Genomic DNA, 19,999 nt, shown 5'->3' on the forward strand with positions numbered 1-19,999 from the left:
GTCTTGGTACAGGTGCTTATGTGATCAAGGAATGAGTCATTCAGACAGCCAATATCATTGAAAACTAATTACTTATTCTTACCAGGTTATTCTTCAACCCTTAAGAGTTCTCTCTCTGGCTGCATAAGTGCTGGTGTTGACACAACAAAGCAGGTGAGAATGCAGGGCTGAGGCAGGGCAGCCCAGGTTTAGATCAGCTTAAACTGCCCTGGAATTGTACAGATACCTAACACAAGGTAGCGTAACACCAATTTGCAAGGTCAGAGTTGACTAGAACCACTTAAGGAAGTCAACACATCAGAATCTAGGAATAAGGATAAATGTTGTCCCTAACGCTTATGGCAGGCTTAAGACCAATGAGTGATAACATCAGTGATGTGCTACTGCAAGTGGAAGGAAAATCATGTGAAAGGATATGCGGATAGCATATTAGAAGTTGAGTCATGTGTTTATTTGCATTTGAGTTAACCCACTGAAAGAAATAAAGTTAGCTCCTAACAAAAAATGCTGTGAGAACTGCATTAACAAAACTACCACCTCCACAGAAAATTGCGTTGCTAATTTAAATAAATACATAAGAATGCAGTTAAATGAACAAGCAAAAAAAGTACATGAAATATTCAGAGAAAGCGTCTTTTATAAGTGACTAATAGCTGTTAGTTTGTGAAGGAAACTCGCTGTCTTAGTATTCCTTTCTGTTAGAATTTCAAAAAGACTTCAATTTTCACGGGCTACTTTTGTGTCATGCAGTTCCATGTACCCTTGAAAGACTAGTAGCTAGTTTAGCTTTAGATATTTATAAACATTTCTATACTTTCTACTCTTCAACCTAAATTTTAGAGTTCAACCAACATTAGAAATTGTCACTGTCATTTTTGGTGTGGCCAACATACTATTTTTAGCTAATTAGAGGTTTTAGATATTATTACCTTAGGAATAATATGTTGTAGAGCAGCACAGCTGTATTAGAAACATATGAAAAGTACTGTTTGTCATATGGATTTTACTACTTTGTGTGCGGAGTGTGGGAATATGGCTACACTATATAGCTGTACACACACCACAGATTGATGAGTTTGACCAACTTCTATGCTAATTACTATTCATTCCCTCTAAACAGACTCCTTTTTGCAAGTTTCAACAAGCATTCCGCATGGAAATACAAGCTGCACTGCTTTGTAAGTAAGATTATGGCTATACTGTTCGGTATGGTGTTAATTTATTTTAAATCCTGCTTTATCTTTATTTGGTAAACATTGTAAAGAATAACAGCAATAGTGGTATGTATTGCTGTATGCACTGTCTAAAACTGGATGCTTTATTAGAAAGCACCCACTTGTGATGGTTCAAATTTAATAATTCTAGTAAAAATTTATGGAGGAGAAATGACTCCCATCCTTCTCTATCTGCAAGTAAAAAATGAAATTCAATCCCTCTGCATCCTTAGGCATGTGTTAGTCATTCCTGCTTTCAGGTCTTCTGATGCTACCTCACAATTTATGGGTATAAAGAAACAAGAGAGTATTTGGTATAGAACCTACAGCACAAATGAAGCAGGTATCGTGCCAAGTGTGTCCAAGAGCTTCAATGAATTTATCTCCAGCTTCAACAGGATAATCACAGCCATGGCATTTTGTGCTGAACAAAGCAATATAATCTAAAATAAAAGAAAAACGCAAAAAGCAAACTTAGAACAAACTCTTAACATAATTGTATTAACTCCAAGACAAATACTCAGTTTCCAGAGGATGAATTTTTGCATTGTTTTTTCTCAGTTTCCCACTACATTCACTGAAACACTCACACTGAAATTTGCTTCTTTTCTTTCATTATTTAAATACAAACTTGGTGCAAAACTCCATGCCAGCACAACAGTTGTCATTACAAACATAGAAAACAAACAAAAAATCAATGAAATTTGAAGTTTTATTTCTCACATTAGTTTTAAATTAGCTTTAATGTATCTAGAATCTATTCATAAGGACAAATATGGCCATACAAAACACAATCTAATGGCAAGTGAGTGTTACTGTAAGGGTGGTATAAAAGCATAGTTTAAGTTTCCATGACTGTATTTATCTTCTGTCTGCATTAAGAGAGAGTATTATGGAAACTCCATACTGGCTGATTACTACATGTTTACTTTGATTATCAAGTGCAATTTGGAAAGACTTGACATTGAAAAAGCTTAGCAGAAATTATAAGGATATGGAATTCATGAGTCATTACAGGTTATGACAAAACCTCCAGTTTTAAAAGGTAGGTGCCAAGTCAGTCATGCTGTATGGTTTTCATTCTTCACTAGGATTCCTAGTGATTTTTCATCTGATTTTTAAAATTTGATTTGTGCAACCATAAGGAAGGAATCTCCAGAGAGAAGTAGGCCAGAAGCTCATTAAATGGACAAGGCAAGGCTAACAGAGGGAATACCACTTAAACCTTAACCTGCTTCCTAAGCATGTCAGCCAACTCATTTGCATGGCAAGCACCATTTATTAAACCATATTACCCTTCCCCTAGTTTAGGAAAAGCTGGCCTTTTCCTTTCTTAGCTGGCAAGAAACAGCTCGTTTGTTGCAGCACTCAGAAAACAAATCGGCACTACCATGCGTTGCACATCTGACCAGAGCTATCTTTTCATATATGTTGGTCGATCAGTTTTAGGGTGAAGTAGCAGTATCAGAGGTCATAATTCAAGCAACTGAGTAAAGAGAATGTGGGCAGCCACCCACACATACTGTATAAAAGCCCTACCAGAACCCTAGAAGAGGAATTTTTCACCCCGTAACATGTAGATTTCTAGCGAGCAGAATCTACCAGGGAAGGGAGGGGGACAGGCAAAAAAAAAAGTGTAGGGAGAGAAATGGAAGGTCAGTATTGTAATATGTAAGGGAGAGAAATGAAGTAAGGCATTCTGGGACATAGAGGCAAAAGACCAGCGCTCTGCCAGTCAATCATATAAAGTGGAGAAAAATACAGAGAGGGAAACACCTGTATATGCAGAAAGTGGAAACAAAATCCGTGCTGGATGGGTAACATTTCATTTTGTTCATCATCTGGTTTATTCTTATTTTGCTTCCATACAACATGATTACTGAGCAGAAATGTCCAGATTGCCATACCTTTCTCACAGTAAGGTTCCCCATCCTCCATGTGAAAGAGGCTATTCCCAAACGGCATCTTACAAGCAGCACAGACAAAGCAACTTGTGTGCCAAGTCTGTCTTAGGGCATGCATCACTTCCTGTAAAACAAACAAACAAACAAACAAAAATATCCAGCAGAATAGCATGCCCTGCAACTACCTACTGGAGAAAAATACAAGGCAGAGATGCTCTATATTTTTCCCTTCTGTATCAGCCAATTCCCCTCCTCAGAAGAAAGAAATATGACAGAAATTGAGGTCCTTTGGAGAGAAAGAGGGAATAGGACTGCAAACTTTCTAGAACAATGTATTTTGCCAAAATGAAACAACATAGTTCAGACAGCTGTTGTATCAACATGCCCAGTCGCTGTTGCAGGAGAGATTCTGCACAAAGATTCTGATTATTTTTTCCTTTGTTGTGACGTGACTGGTATGAACTCTTCAATGCAAGAGTATGATTTGTTAAATAAATTTCAAAGAGTAATTTTCTTTCTAAGACCAAGAAACGCATGCAGGGGATAAGTGATTTAAGTCTGATGTTTCAAAACAACTTAGATTATGTACTAATTTCTTCAAGCTTCTCACAAGAACACTTCATAAACTATATGTGAAAATCAAAAAAAAACAAAAAAAAAAACGGTTCTTAGATTTTAACTTATGTGAGTCTGTGTGCCTGTTCCTAAGCCGTGTATTTATCACAAAAAAACCCCGATTCTGTGCAACTGATGTTCTCTTGAACCGAGTATCCAGATTTTATCAGCTTCTTTCTTCTATCCAGTATGGAGCAATCTCTATTACTGCTTCATTGTTATCTTGTCATACAGAAGTCCTCCAAGTCCAAAAGCTGCTGTACTGAGCTCTGATACACGGTTACCTGCTAATTTGTCAATCTTGTGCCCAAGATGATGTATGACAATGTATCTCTGTCAAACAGTTCAGATTTCAAAGGGCCAGCTGCATAACTTGTAAATTAATTTAACTTTGTTAACTTCAGCGAAACAGCAGTGATTTACACCAGCTGAGAATCTAGATCCTATTTTATGTTGCTTCCAATTATATATGTAGACTCTGATTGTCTTTTAAAGATTATTTTTAATCTCCATGACTATGACAAAAGAGATTGAAGTCCTCATCCATCCTTTCAATCCAATGAATAGACAAAATAGTCTAATTTATGTTTGCCATATATCTCATTAGAGAATCACCATTTGAGATTCATTAACTTCTGTTACTGTTTGCAAAACAGCTATCACTGATAAATAGGCTTGGATCCATTTATGAACCTCACTGAGCTAAGAGGCAAAAAACAGATTGAGAAATCTTATTAATATAAATAGAGGCAGCTGGCATCTTTGCTATTTTCCTGATGAAAATCCATAATGGGGAACTGATTTGTGCCAGCATTAATTAGGTAAGTTAAGTCAGTACTCTGTTGTAAAATTACTGCTACTGCTGCAGTAGCAAACAAGACTTGGTTGGAGCCAGAGCTTCACCAGATTTCTGATGCTGCCATCCCTAATTGGCAATTGCAGAGAAAACCATCTAGTCTGTCAATGCCATCATTTAGACAGAGGTCTAAAGGTGACAGCTAAGCAGTGAAAAACCAGTGTGGTACTCCTTGCTTCCTCATTTAAGAGAATCATGTCATATATTCACTGTAACTACATGCATAAATACACTGCTAAAATTATCTTACAGTATTCCAACCTCATCACCATCTAAGGTATATGTAGAACAAATTTACTTGTACCTAAGCATGAGTATATTAAGACAAAAGTGGCATCTATTTTTGCCTTTCTGTAATTCAGATCTTTGTATTTATTCTGTATTTTCTTAACTATAAGAAGCCAGCAGAATTCCTCTTGACAGCTGTGTTGCTAGCTACCAGTGAGGTGCAGCAAGAGCAATGGGCTCTTACCAAGATCACTGACTTCTCCATTGAAATTTAGACTAAGTCCTGTATAAGAAAAAAACAACCCAGTTCAACCCATTCTCGGGTTGAAACAAAACCCAACCCATTCTTACTATGAATATAAGGACAAGATAGATAAAAAGTAACATAGTGTGTATCAGATAGTGAAGAACTATCCAGAAAGTGTTACTTATTTCACAATCAGTGAGATGGTAATTGTATTACATATTCTGTCTATGAGCTGAATAAGGTACAGAAATATCCAAGATTTAGGCTAGACAAAAATTATTATACAATAAAATGTTTCTCATTCAGAAATAATCAATAGGCTGGGAAATTATTATTTAAATGGGGGAAATAATTAAATATCTACATTCATTGCTTACAGTCTAAACTATTTCACTGTTTCAGTGAACCACGCAGTTGGAGAAAGGGTTAAGCTTGTTGTCTTACCCCCATGATCTTAGTGTGGCATCTGGCACAGGTTGGTGCAAAGAACTGTTCATAACAGCGTTCACAGTACACACTATTCTGCTCTTCCACAAAGCACATATCCGCCAAGGATGTCTTGCAGTAAGCACAATTGAATTCTTCTGGGTGCCAAGAGCGACCCATGGCTACCAGGAAAGGACCCCTGTAAACAATCATAATTATTTTATTTGTATTGCAAAAAGACTGAACGACCCTGATTACAAACCCACTTTGTTAGACGCCACATACGTGTATAACAAGCATTCTACTTGAATCATGAAGGTGCATATTAAAATAAGATCCAGAAGCCTGAAAAGAAATGGTCTTTTTCAAGATCATTATTCAAACACTTTGCCAATTGGTTAAAATATTTCATTACTGTTTAGTCATCTACATTGGATTTACAGACAACTGTTGGAAAAATCATCAGTTGTTTTCATATCAGCATAGCTATAAGTGATCTTCGTAAATGGCTGCAAAGACAACAGGAAAAGGCTACAGCTTGTAACACAGAATATAATGCTACTATTTGAAAGCATGAAAAAGCAGACAAATTTTCAAACCTACACATCCACACCTCACAATAGCTCCTAAAGTCTCCTGCCTTCTTTTCATTTGAGAGAGCACTGCATGCGACATGTTGTAGAAATGTCAGACTATCAGGTGACAACTTGCTGTTTGATTATATGCAAGACACATTAAATTAGTTTTGGTGATTTACTCTTGATTGTAATTAGATATAGTGATTATTACTGGAGTCCCTCAGTTTCAGAGTATACAAAGGGCAATAATCAGCAGTTTCATATCACCAAACTAGCTCCTTTTAGTGGGGGAGACTGTCATTAAACATGGATTACTTAAAGTTGGTTAACAATGGGCACCGGTCCAGCAGAATGAATTGGGAGAGGCATGCTATGAATCACTGGTAATAGAGTGTAGGCATTATCTTTCTCCAGACACAAAGGCAACAATTACATTTGGCTGCTGTTCCAAAATGATCTCGTTCCTTTTCTCTCCATAATCCTCCCCCCACTCCCCCAACTCTTCCAATGACGTTGTACATACCTCCTTCAAGGGGTACCTTAGGACCTGTGACTTGTTTAAAAAACAAACAGTGATTTGCCACAGCATCCAAGAAACAAACAATTAGCATGTATAACTTTGCAGTGATAAAAAGTGAACCACACAATAGCAAGATGAGCTCTGGAAATGTTAAATTAATGAAGCAGACAACAGAAATCCCTCCTGGGTAATTTAACTGAGTCTTAGGCTCTGGTACTGTATATTAATGTACAATAACCAGTCTCTCTGATATCTTTTTTCTCCATCATCCCTCTTCAAAACCTCATGACCTTACCGAATTATGCTGTTACAGTGCCCACAGAGAGGAGTTCGGCTGCTAGCTGGAAAACGCTCAGCCCTCTGAACTGTTCCCCGGGCTATTGCAGGAGCCTGTGAAGAAGTTGAAACTGGAGATGGGTAAGCAGATGTTGAGGCAGGAGATGGTACTGAAGCACCTCTTGGTAGGATGTTCTTTGTGACAGTGGTGGTGGTTTTTCCAGGTGCAAATTTCTGGGAAAAGGAGTCATCTGTTACCCAGGGAGGGCGACTTGCAGGCTCAGCGTTGGCAGGCGTGTAGGAATGAACTGGTGCTGGTGCTGTTTTAAGTATCCCAAAAGAAACCAAGAAGTATTTTAAAGTCTTTTCTTCTGATGGCAATACAGCAACACTTACCAAAGGGTACTCCACGACACACAAAAAATAAAAGCTTCAGATGACACTTAATTATGGTCTGTCCCATTATTGCTCATTAATTCTGGACTGAAGCCAAGGATATCAGCACAATCACTGACTTCTAATCCACGTGCATTACAGAAGTCATTGCCTACTGGCTTTTACAGATTTTATGGAGACCATTTTCAAGGGCATCTCTTCAGTTTCTAGTAGGAATGGATATGACAATTCTGTGATAATTTCAGACTGCCACATAATCTACTTAAGGTCAAAAATAGAAAGGCCAGATTCATGTAATAAAGCTTTAGATGGAATTCCCCATAATTTCAATAAGGTATGCTTAAATTTTTATCTCATTACAATCATTAAAATGCAGCATTTTCCACAAATGTCACTGTTATCTATCATTTGTAGGTTTTACTCCTAGGTTTCTGAAGAAAAACAGGCTCACACAGGGAACGCAGAGATAGAGAGCACTGAAAGCAATATTGAGGGAGCCAGTTCAGCTCACATGACCAGCAAGACAAAGCCAACAGCACTTAGAAGAAGGCCAGGCTTGCGGTTATGAGTGATCTCAGTTCAGTTCTTGGCTCTGCCACAGACTTCCTGTATAACTCCCAGCAAAGCGTAGTATCTCTGTGCCTCAGTTCCCGTGTATAAAGTAGAAATATTATACTTCCTTTCTTCCGCCCTTTGACTATCATATAAAATCTTCAGTGCGGACTGCCTCTGTGTTTGTATGCACCAGACTCTAATCTTGGGTGGAGCTTTATCACATAAAAATAAGCAGAAGCTAGAGCCTGCACATACCAACAAGTTTTCCCATTGCCCTGCTCTTTTCAAAACGTGAGATCTTGCATTGTATAGGACTGAAGTCACTGCCCAAGAAACTGCCTCGCTTTGCCAAGTACAGGAGCACTAATAGCAGTTTTTCCTTTGCAAGGAAAACAAAGTGAATGATTGTTGGTTTGTGTGAGGCGGAACAGAAGCTTGGAGAGTTGAAGTGCTTGGCCCAAATGAGAGCACAGATTTGGGAAGAGAATTCCGTTCTTCTGCAGTCTAGGCAAACACTCTGCATAGTAGGTTCCAGTGACCAAATACAACATTTACAGTTTTAAGGGGCTTGCAGGCAGAAAGGTATTTCAACCAAGAAGAGGGTTCTGTATCTTTCTGGGTAATTAAGTGGTGAGAAGATTATGTTCTACTCAGCACTCCTCCCTTAGCCCACATGCTGCCACATAGAATAGCATACACTGATTATTGGCAATTGCAGGTGCTTAAATTGCATATATATCAATCCACCGTGATCACTCTAGTGATCTCTGATTTGCTTCTTTTTATTGAGTTCAGAGTTGAATCTAATGCATCTTCTTGATAAAACTTTCTTATGCTACAGCATCAACAAAGTTTCTGTTTCATAAAACTGTATCCCACCTTAGCTTGAGGCTTCTTTTTCTTTCTTTTTTTTTTTTTTTTTTTAAACTTGGGAATGGTAAACAGTGTTTAAAGATTTCAGAACAGAGAGTTTATATGCAATCTCTTTAAACCCTGAGGCTGTTGCTATTTATGTATTACGGTATTAAGCTAGGCAAAATTAGAAGGCAATATTTCATCTCTAATTGGCAAGTTCAAAAGGCTCCCACCTATGAGGCTCTCTAATTAAATAAGGTGACTTCTAGCTCACTTAGTTTTGTGAAAGGATTCTCCCTCCCCCAAGAGCCAATTCTTGTTCATGTGAAGTACAGCAGTGTATCCCACAGAGGGCCTAACAAAATGGTCAGATATTCAAACCCAGAGTTCCAGAAGTGAAGAACAAATGCAGTGCAGGTACTATTTTTAGGATGTCTTTTTCTATGATTGTCTTTAGTAAATTCAGCTTACGATCTCTTAGTTTTTCACTTTTACAGCTCTTAGTTTTTCACTTTTTCTTCCTTAATCTCACAATGTCAGTGTTTTATTTTTCCAGTTTGTTTATTCCAATGAATGTAGGCAGCATATGATTTATCTGGGTTCAGATTAATCTAGACTCTTCTGAAGGATAGACACTAGGGAAGGGTCTCTGTCTTTCATTGTCTACCTTTTCTACTTGCCATGGTAAAATAAAGCAGCAAAATATATTTTTTTCCAGTTGCTGAAAGAAGATACCAGGGGAAGTAATGCAAAATGAAAAATGTTGGGTGTTTGCAACTGCTCTGAGTTCTCTTTTCAGCCATTATCATTTAATTTTACAGGCTGGATTTATTACAACATATTTTCCCCCTGTAAACAGGCAGGAATTACTATTGATTTAAAGTAGTGTCATTGCAACGTATTAGAAAGGTTTCACTGAGATTTTATCTATTAAGAGGGAATTATTATCTTGTTATCTCATAGCTATATCCCTAAGCTTATATGAACAACTCTCTTGTCTTAGTAGCTACTGTCATACAAATTCACCGTGCATGTTTATGTATTTCAAAGTCCTCCAACATACATGCAGCAGATAAAAGGTGCTGTTCGCTGGTAAAAAGTACTAAGATTCAGTATATCAGAGAATAGATTCTCGAAATACCAGTATGGTAAGAACTGACCCTTAACTGTTCAAAAATGAATGAATAACTTGGTAACCAACCCCCTATCACCTTGTTTCTCTCAGCCCTCAGACTCCCTTAATGTAGAAGAGAAAGAATGGGACTGTTATCCTGAGAGAGTGGCAGGAGAAGAGGTCTCTCAACAGCCATAGGAACAAACCAATTCCTTGCTTCTGGGAAATTCGGAATTCTCTCCATCAGCTCTTCATTTATGGTCAATGGATATTTTCCCTCCAGAAAAAATAGGCGTGTTACCAATATTCATTTAGTAAAGTCAAGATTCGTGTAGTCTCAAATGCTTTAGTCTTACATACTAGCTCACACTGTGAAAACAATTTCCCTTTTTTCTTTTCCTTTGTTAGGGGAACACATAATTGTTATTCTTTGTAATATTTTTCCAGTAACAAATGTCATTGATAATCACAACTGATTTGGCTTGTTCTACACTTAGTGGCCACATCCTTGAAGCCCAAAATTTCCTATATACTGTTCCAGTATATAGTAGATGATAGACAGATTATCCTCCCCCTCTACTCTGCCTTGGTGAGGCTGCATCTGGAGTACTCTGTCCAGTTCTGGGCTCCCCAGTTCAAGAAGGACAGGGAACTACTGGAGAGAGTCCAGCAAAGGGCTACAAAGATGACTAGAACACCTCTCTTATGAAGAAGGGCTGAGGGACTGGGGTCTTTTTAGTCTGGAAAAAAGACGGCTGCCCAGCGACAGGACAAGAGGTAACAGGCACAAACTTGAACATAGGAAGTTCCACCTAAACATGAGGGGGAATTTCTTTACTTTGAGGGTGGCAGAGCACCAGAACAGGCTGCCCAGAGAGGTCATGGAGTCTCCATCTCTGGAGACATTCAAAACCCGCCTGGATGCATTCCTGTGCAACCTGCTCTAGGGGAACTCGTTCTGGCAGGGAGGTTGGACTAGATGATCTCCAGAGGTCCCTTCCAACCCCTATCATTCGGTGATTCTCTGACAAAGCAGATAATGCAATGAGTCCTTTATAAGAAGACACTATTCTTATTCAGAAGAATTTAAAGTGAAAGGTGGTACGTAACCTGCTGTTCTAGTATTGAAGGTGCTTAGGATTCAGGAAGAAGTTCACTGAAGTCTCTGGGAATCTTTACCAATTTCTAAAAGAGTGGATCAGGCCTTTACACTTGAGCACTTTTACATACACAAGTAGTCCTGATTGGACTTACAGATATGAAAGGAAAGATCTGCTTTTTTACTTTTAGGTATCGTGTTACTTCATAGTATAAAACTGGTGTTTGAGTTGCTTGGAATATATGAAAGCACTATTGTAGTCTGGGAAAACCTACAAGAAAGGAATACACAAGTATTTTCTGCCATCTAGTGGACCTTGTTCAGAAAAGAAGTCTATGTTCCTTTCAAAAACGGATTATGAAATTAATGGGACAAAGAAGGGAAAAGATTTCAGAGTTCACAGCTTTCCCTATAGAAAGAAAACAAAGATTTTGAGCAGCAGAAAATTCCCACGAGAGTTAAGTTAGTCAAAGTAGTATTCTTTCTTTGCTTTAAAGTGTAGACTTACTGATTACTCCCATCTGAGCCAGATACTCAACACTGCAGTTTCATTTTGAGATTGGTTTCAGTGTAAAAAAGGTTTGGCCCCATTATTTTTTTTAATCTAAGACAGATTAAAATAGTCTTGAAAACCATTTTAGTGATTGATTTGGCTGTATGGATATTGCATGTATGAGGCTGTTGTGGGCCAGCTACTTCCAGATTAAAACACCCGCCATTTTTAGGGGAAGCAAGTCATCTCATTCCCATTAACACTGAGGGCTAGCATAAAGACATTCCTCTTCTAAATTCTACATTGCAAATCCTTACAGTGATCTGCACTACTTTGGCCTTTTCACATAGTGGATTTACAAAAATAGAAGTGTAAGAAATTATTTACTAAAGTGAGAGTAGAGTTGTTGCAAAAGCCTGAGGTTGCATTTAGATCGGAAGAAAAATTTGGATTTTGTGATTTCTTATGTCAACATCTGAGAATAGCTGGTTCTCTCAGACTGAGGTTGCATTTTACACTGCAGGACGGAATTTATATGCATTGACGAAGTTGGGTGAGGAGGTTTTCTAACTGTCTTTATGGTTTGTTTCAAAGTACTATTGATCTTTCCAATCTGTCACAGGAAATGCCATTTCCTCTATTTCTTCCCAAAAGACAATTTCCCATTTGCTCAGGACTACAACTGTAACTATCTCCAGGGCCACCTCATGTTCACAAACCAGTATGAAGTGCTACTACGTCAAATACATAAAATACATAAAAAGTTCCAAAACAAACCCCAAATATCTTCAATAAAATCTGTCTGTAATCTTTTTTGTCCCTGAGTCATTCTGGGGTTCAATTATGAAGGTATTTTAGAATCCTTCATGGGATATTTCAAAATCCTAAACAATTCAAACAATTTCTGTTTCTTTCTCTGCCGACTTCAATGCTGATTTAATTTTGTCTGTGTCGTTTATCTGATTAGATATTATTCTGAATTTTCTCCTGTTCTCTAGAGTACATTATATCCTTTCAGTGCCTGCAAAATAAGAATTTTCCACACACAGGCAGACAATATATGCAGCTGAAGTAAGTTTGTTTTATACATAGTGACACAGAACATAGTTTCCATACTGTGTATTTTAAGCCTTTATTGGGAGGCAATAGGGCTCAAACACAGCAATATAAGGAATTACAAAGAAGATGCCCATCACAGGAGTAAACAAAAGCATTGCCTCTTATTCCGAGTCCAATTGAACAGCTAGCTTTTTCTTTAACAGATACAGCTACTAATTGGATATAGCTACAAATTTATTTCTGTGGCAGGTTTGTATATTCAGAACTGGAGTTTATAATTCCTCCAAATGAGCATGGAGCTTAGTATCAATCAGTGTATTTAGGAGTTATTTTGACTTGCCACAGTTTGCTCTGTTTTGCATTATGGAAATAAATCCTCTGTCTTCATCTTTCCTTCTTTTGCAAGACAAAAATAACAACATTTGCCTTCAGTGAGAACATGGTATGTACTGACACACTTAACCAAAAGCAAATAAGGAGAAGCTGAAACCTTTATTTACTTTGAGACCCTTAGATAGCTCATAAGAGCTCTGAACTGGCTTTTTCCACCTTTATAGCTCAAATATAAAGGTCAATTGATTGATCTGTATGTCTGCTTTATGTCTAAGTAAAATTTCTGCATTGGTTTTATTTCAGTAGATCCAGAGATAGAGCATTACAAAAGACAGAGTTTAAGATTGTTAGAATTCTTGGCCTTTTCATATTTACTTGACTGTCAAGATATAAATCAACTTTTTAATTCTCTTGCTAAGATCAGAACAAGCTTAATTTGAAACAGAACTGCATTTAGACTTATATTGCTGCTTCATTTAATTTGTTCATTTTGAAGGTTCACATTTTGGTCATCAATGGTTTTAGAAGTTCACTCCATTTGTAACACATTAATACAAAGGGAATTTAAATAACATCAAGGAGCATATTTTCCACATGAATGAATAATCAAATATATTCCTTCACTAACTGGATCTGTGGGAAATGGAAGCATAGCATTATGAAGTACTTTAATACGTCATTCTTTATTTCAAATATAAGCCAAACTTTGAGGAGTTCAATATATGGCCTTACCTATTCTGCAAATATATCCTAATCAAGCACCTTCACTTAGTTTATCTCCTTCCTGAGTTGTGCATTCTTACGCTATTTTATCAATTCTGAAGTGCCATTGGGCTCCTAATTGGGCGTGCTGGTTTATTTTACAAATGTGTTTCTTCTGAAAAATCAGGCTACTTATTTTTTATTACAGACTTCTCCCTTGATTTTATTATTTTTCCTCCATTTGTTCTACATTTTCACTCCGAAGCAGAATACAAACACAACATAATCTTCGATCTTCAGATAATCTGAAGCAAAACTAGCAACTAGCAGCATTTGGTTCCCTGTATATAAATCTTTCCTACTGTGTGTGTGTCCTATTGCAAAGTGTGCATTCTTTGCATTTTCTTTTTCTAAAAGAAGTGCATGTGCCTTCGTGTTCTGAATACTTTCAGTACTTTAAAGTCATCTTACCTGGCTGGTAGACAGAGGGCTTTATGCTGGCAGTAGTAACAACTCTTGGTTTTGAAGTAGCAGAAGCAGCAGGACTTTCACCATAGCTTCCAGAAACTGGCATTGGTGTATATGGCTGGTTTGCATTTCTAAAAGCAAAATGAAGGTATGAGAAACTTTATAAACAGCAAAAGTTACTGATTATGAAATAACAGATCTGGCAGCTTCCAAAGCACTCCAAGAGGAACTGTCCTTGAGAGCTACAGAGAGAACATTGTGAGATTCATTAGTCTTTATCATTGCTAAGAAAGGCTCGGACAATTCTTCAGAAAGAAAAATTAGCTGAATAAGGATTTTTAAATAATGCCAACTTGCTCTTGTCACAGAAAATAGCTTACTGAAGGAATATGACCAATTTATTAAAGGAACTCTCAGTTTAAGAAGGGCTCAGACTTAAGGAACATGAACAGAAAGTTTGAGTTTGCTGTCCCTCTACAAACAAATAGGCCTGTTCTTGTCTAAGATAAATTAATGAGGGATATCTCGTTGACTCAAAAAGATACTGGCTCAGCATAATTACTACTACTACAAATACTAACTACTGTTTATAAGCATTGTACTCTTTTCAAAGATTGTAGTGACCTTTAAAAAGCATTTCTGAAACTAACTCTTTTTCCCTATTTAGACTGAAACCACAATTTACATTAATTTTTCTAATGTTCAGATGCAGCTAACCCAAAAGCATCTGATATGCAATATTACGATGCGATTTCTGCATTCCTAGATTAAAAACATTTGTTCAGGGTTCCAAACATCAATAAGAAATAGTTTTTCTCTATTTCATGGCTTGGATGGTGATTCTCAGTTTGATTATAGTAACATTTTGAAATATATGCCTCTTCTATTTGCCTGTTACTTAGGATGATTCTATTTGTAGTGACTTTGCTTCAGAGACCACTAAAAGAGCATTACAAACAAAGCAACAGAGAATAAAGTACAAGGAAGGGAAGCAACAGGTACAGAGATGCGTGCAGTAATAAAAACCATTTACTATTGAACATCATTCTTACCCTGAAAACAGTTTTCCTTTCTTTTTCAGTTTCACTATCTGTATGAACCAGGTCCCTATCCATTTGTGCTGACAATTTAGGAGTTATTTACATAGTGGCTTTTGTCTATAGGAAAACATTTGTCAGCATAAGAAAAAAAAGCATCCAGCTTTGACAGACTATCAGTCCATCTTGAGTTGTACTTTCTTTAACAGTGGAAATAGATGCATCAGGACAGAACATGTTATAATTTTTACATATGGCAAACCCAGCACATTCCTTCCAGTACAGGTAAATAACACTCTGACAAATTTAAACTTTTGATTTTTAATTTTGAACAAAATAAACCTATCCTTACAACAGCATTTTGCTACTCTGACGGTGCTTATGTTATAGATGTAGTTTGCATAGCATTGCTGCCTCAGGCTAATTTATTTTGTCTATTTAGTTTGACCTAGAAACATAGCTGTTGCTACAATGACTATAGCTCATTATTTCTGTACCTAGTCTAGGGCGTAGGGCTCCACTGTACCATGACTGAACAGGACCCAAGATAACCTATTTTAGTGAGTTTGTATTCACTGTAAATGCTGTTGTGAACTGTGCTGTCATTTTGTAACTGCCAAGGCTGTTCTAAGCACAGTAAGACTTTTACTTTCTTGTCATCTATTTCCTATTGATACCTCCTCATCTGTAGTGCATAAGAACGTGCTGTACTCAGGGTCACTGAATAGAGGACCATTGCTCCTACTGTAACAGAAACAGGAAGATGTACGCTTCAGGTACACTGGCTTCACATACAGCTTTCAAAATGCCTTTAACTAAATACGCACTGTCAAAAAACTTTTCCTTGTTTCAAAAATCTACTATTTGAGGTAAACTAGACAGAAAACCAGTAAAACATACTTACCTTTACAGGACCAGTGATCAATGTTTACAATGTGGATTAAAAGTTTTTAAATCATGTGCCTTAATCTGAAACTGGCATACACTCACGAAAGTCTAGTCCCAGATGTGCAGGTCCATTGGTAGAAAGATTCATTTGAAGCTCTCTTAATGCACAAAATACATAAAGAAGTTCTGAGGCAGATTAGTGATACTTAGACTGTCATGAAAAAAAATGGTTATTCAAAATTCAAGTGTTTCCCAAGGTTACCAGCATGATAAAACCATGTCACTAGATTTCTTTGTATGTTCAGGAAATGAAGTTGAAAACCCCAAAACCAACACATACACAAAAAATGTATTCATAGTAGTACCAAAATCATGGCAAAATTAAAAGAAGTCAACTACTGAACTCTTTTATAAGTGTGTGATGCATATTAAATAAAAGGAAGATAAAAAGACTTGTCAAAGAGAAATAAAGTGTTACGCTGCATCATTAAGTGTTTTAGTGAAGTTAAAAGATTTATCAGAATTTCTGCTGAAGAAAAGGAAGTAGCATGTGATTAAAAGAAAGAAAAAAAAACCAAAAAATGAAAGGAAGAAAGGAAGAAAGGAGAAAGAAAAGAAAAGAGAAAAGGGAAAGAAAAGAAAAGAGAAAAGAAAAGAGAAAAGAAAAGAAAAGAAAAGAAAAGAAAAGAGAAAAGAAAAGAAAAGAGAAAAGAAAAGAAAAGAAAAGAAAAGAAAAGAAAAGAAAAGAAAAGAAAAGAAGAGAAAAGAAAAGAAGAGAAAAGAAAAGAAGAGAAAAGAAAAGAAGAGAAAAGAAAAGAAGAGAAAAGAAGAGAAGAGAAAAGAAGAGAAGAGAAAAGAAGAGAAGAGAAAAGAAGAGAAGAGAAAAGAAGAGAAGAGAAAAGAAGAGAAGAGAAAAGAAGAGAAGAGAAAAGAAGAGAAGAGAAAAGAAGAGAAGAGAAAAGAAGAGAAGAGAAAAGAAGAGAAGAGAAAAGAAGAGAAGAGAAAAGAAGAGAAGAGAAAAGAAGAGAAAAGAGAAAAGAGAAAAGAAAAGAGAAAAGAAAAGAGAAAAGAAAAGAGAAAAGAAAAGAGACAAGAAAAGAGACAAGAAAAGAGACAAGAAAAGAGACAAGAAAAGAGACAAGAAAAGAGACAAGAAAAGAGACAAGAAAAGAGACAAGAAAAGACAAGAAAAAGATGTACTAAGGATCAAAGATGCTTTAATGGAACAGGAAGCAATGGCATCTTGAAAAGCAGTGAAAGCACCCTAACTGAATTTATCTGTAACAGCCAATGGCACGTGACAGGCAGCGAATTAAATACCGGCTCTGATAACTATTAGTTGTCAGAAAAAGAAAGAGTAAATATTTCTAAGCAGATCATTTTTATGTTAATACTTCACTAGATGCCTACTAGCAGCAATAAACGGATTTGTTACGTGCTTTTAAGGTAGAGTAGCTGCACAAAACATTTTTATACCTCTTCTTTGACTGGTAGCTGATGGAGGTGGAAGAATGCCGGTTGAAACTAAAATGAGACAAATGTTGTATTTGAAAAAAAATTACCAAGAAAATTGGCATATCTTTTCCTACAGTGAATTTCCTTATGAATAAAAGGTGCTCTTAAGTGCTAAAGTACACAACATGTACATATTTATAATCACATAAGATCAGTATTACATTACATTTTGCTTATCGTATTTAAGCTAGGAATCATAGTGAAACCTGAATAATGATAACATAAATACATGAGCTGAGTATATTGCTCCATAAATCATTTTAATCCAGTTTTGCTCATTCTTTAGTTGTGGAATTCCAATTCAACCACTGAACTGCTGGCTTTGACATTCACCATTTATTTGTATTAGCACAGAAAAATGAGTTTCTTTTTGTCAGTATCATAAGCTTACATTGCATCAGATCTTAAAAGCAAACCTCAAAATGAACCAAAGTCCAAAGATCACCTGAGTTCCCTAGCTTGTGAGGCAACTAGGACAACCTCACAGAAAGGACAGGCTTGAAGTAGTTGAAGCAACAACATCAAGACACGAAGTTCACCTTTTCCCTTGCAATACCATTCTATTGTTCATTTACTAAACAGAGTCTTAGGTAGATTTTTTTCTTGGGGAAACAGCATAATTTCAGAACAAAAATGATTTATTTATGTAAGAACAGAAAGTACTTAAAAGCCTGGACAGTGTATGAGAAACAAGAGGATTCAGAACAAACACAGCTCCCATCTAAATGCAGAGCAGTGCAGGGCTACGTGGCATCCCACAGGAGCACAGCCCACATTTGCCAGAATTACCAGAAGCCTATCGTACGCCAGTTATTTTCCTAGCTTCTGGAAAAGAGTTTTCCTTCCCTTTACCACAGACACAGCACTTGGATTAAAATCCTAGGATCACAGAAGCCGTACCTTCCTTTCAGAACATAATCACAACTCTTTGTGTCGTTTCTCCTCTTGTTGTATTCCCAGAGTCTCACTGGTCGCCCTGCTTTTACCCTCTAGATGGAATAGCCAATTGCATAAAGAGCTTCATAGCTTATTTAAAACACTCCTGCTATGCTTTCTTCTTTGCAAGTAAGATTGTAAGTGAAAAAGTAAGATAACATTGCAGATTTAAACGTAAGAGTAACACAATCACTTAAGGATTAGTGATTTCAAACATTCCTCTTTAGCAACATTATAAAGATTTTACTTGTGTTACATGTTATGCGCATGGCCTCGCTCACAAAGGCAAAATCACTATAGAACTGGATCTACCAAAGTTGAAAATCAGATTGAAATAGTTAAGGACATTGATCAAGAAATCCTCCTGCATTTTCTTGGTGGACCTTTTTAAGGTATCTAGAAGGAAAAAAACCCACCCCAACAAACACTGGAACAATGGTGGTAAAATCTCAGCCTCATTCTACCTGAGCATGTTTTACAGGATGGGGATACTGTTGTAAGTAAGGTCATCCATATTTTATTTTGAACTAAAATTATATGAAATGCTGCAATGCTCCAATAGTATATGTCAAATTGAAACTGGATTTTTAAGTCTGTATTTTGGCATGCTAATGCATTGCTCACTTTCTAAATGAAAACTATGATGCTCAAAAATTTGAATTATAAATTATTGTAGAAGCCAGTTTTAGTCCCTTATGTTTGAATACACTAGCTATAATACATGACAGTTTTTAAACCAAACATGGAAGTAGTGCACAAAGATAAAGAACCTATTTCAGTGGCATCACAGCCCTCCAAAACAAACAAACAGAGTTTGCTTCTTGTACCTAGTTATCAGAGAATCAATTTTTTGCAGGTCCTACAAGTTTCTGATTTATGTCCCAAGGCTCGCTGAATTACTGAACTTCCGAGAGAGATATTAGCTAAGAGAATAACATTTGCCTGCTGATAGCTTGAAGCATATGTCAGCATGATACCTGTGTCATCCATTGGCAAGTAAGATTTTAGGGCAGTACTGTATAAAGCTGATACACTGTAGATCTTATATATTTGTCTTAATAATTGCCAGGTGCGAGCAATAGGTTTTAGTAGTCTGATTAAAGCAGTGCTTTCTGAAATGGACAGTTGTTTTTCATAGATTTTTAGGTTGGAAGAGACCTCGGGAGGTCTCTCATCTAACCTCCGCTCAAAGCAAGGCCAGCTCTGAGGTCAGACCAGGTTGCTCAGTGTTTTATCCAGTGGTGTCTTGAAAACCTTCAACAATGGAGACACATAGCCTCCCCAGAGAACCTGCTTCCTTTCAAAGGGGCAGGAAAGGGTAAAATGGTCCACGTCAAGCTAATGCAGGAGATAAAAGACATTTGAATTGGAAGTACATTTTAATATCTCAAGGTGATCTTTTTATCCTCATTACTCATTAAAATTGTGATTCACAGCAGTTAGTCCATATTGATGCATAATTACAAATGAATTTATAGTTTCGAGGCCTCACACTGCTTCCCTTCTCCCTGTTAAAGGAATGTGAAATTAAAGTGTAACAGATAAATGCTCCATCAAGAAATATTAGCTCCAAGATAGCCATGCAAGTAGTGTCAGCAAATAATGGCTATCTTTATACTAATTTATTAGCTGTTTGTATATAAATTATACATAATTGTTGCTTAACTGTCATTTCCAAGACAGCA

The 19,999-nt window shown here is 36.8% G+C and overlaps 1 protein-coding gene and 1 long non-coding RNA gene across 6 annotated transcripts in view; one reads left to right on the forward strand and one right to left on the reverse strand.

Moving 5' to 3' along the window:
• Window positions 1–19,999, forward strand: part of LOC134517553 (uncharacterized) — a 52,524-nt gene that overhangs the window by 15,320 nt on the left and 17,205 nt on the right. The window contains exons 4-5 of the long non-coding RNA XR_010071664.1: window positions 1,121–1,178; window positions 6,902–7,005. This is a non-coding gene — a long non-coding RNA (uncharacterized LOC134517553). The remainder of the gene's footprint in view (window positions 1–1,120; window positions 1,179–6,901; window positions 7,006–19,999) is intronic.
• LDB3 (LIM domain binding 3) overlaps window positions 1–19,999 on the reverse strand; it is a 123,223-nt gene that overhangs the window by 5,099 nt on the left and 98,125 nt on the right. For 3 of the 5 annotated variants that reach the window (XM_063339154.1, XM_063339155.1, XM_063339152.1), the window contains 6 exons: window positions 17,340–17,387; window positions 13,942–14,069; window positions 6,884–7,184; window positions 5,509–5,689; window positions 3,122–3,242; window positions 1,542–1,657 (listed from right to left, as the gene is read on the reverse strand). In XM_063339154.1, the coding sequence (XP_063195224.1) occupies window positions 1,542–1,657; window positions 3,122–3,242; window positions 5,509–5,689; window positions 6,884–7,184; window positions 13,942–14,069; window positions 17,340–17,387 (895 nt within the window). The remainder of the gene's footprint in view (window positions 1–1,541; window positions 1,658–3,121; window positions 3,243–5,508; window positions 5,690–6,883; window positions 7,185–13,941; window positions 14,070–17,339; window positions 17,388–19,999) is intronic. The other 2 variants (XM_063339156.1, XM_063339151.1) reach the window with 1 other exon arrangement.

Source organism: Chroicocephalus ridibundus, chromosome 6 (genome assembly GCF_963924245.1).
Source record: "Chroicocephalus ridibundus chromosome 6, bChrRid1.1, whole genome shotgun sequence".
NCBI lineage: Eukaryota > Metazoa > Chordata > Aves > Charadriiformes > Laridae > Chroicocephalus > Chroicocephalus ridibundus.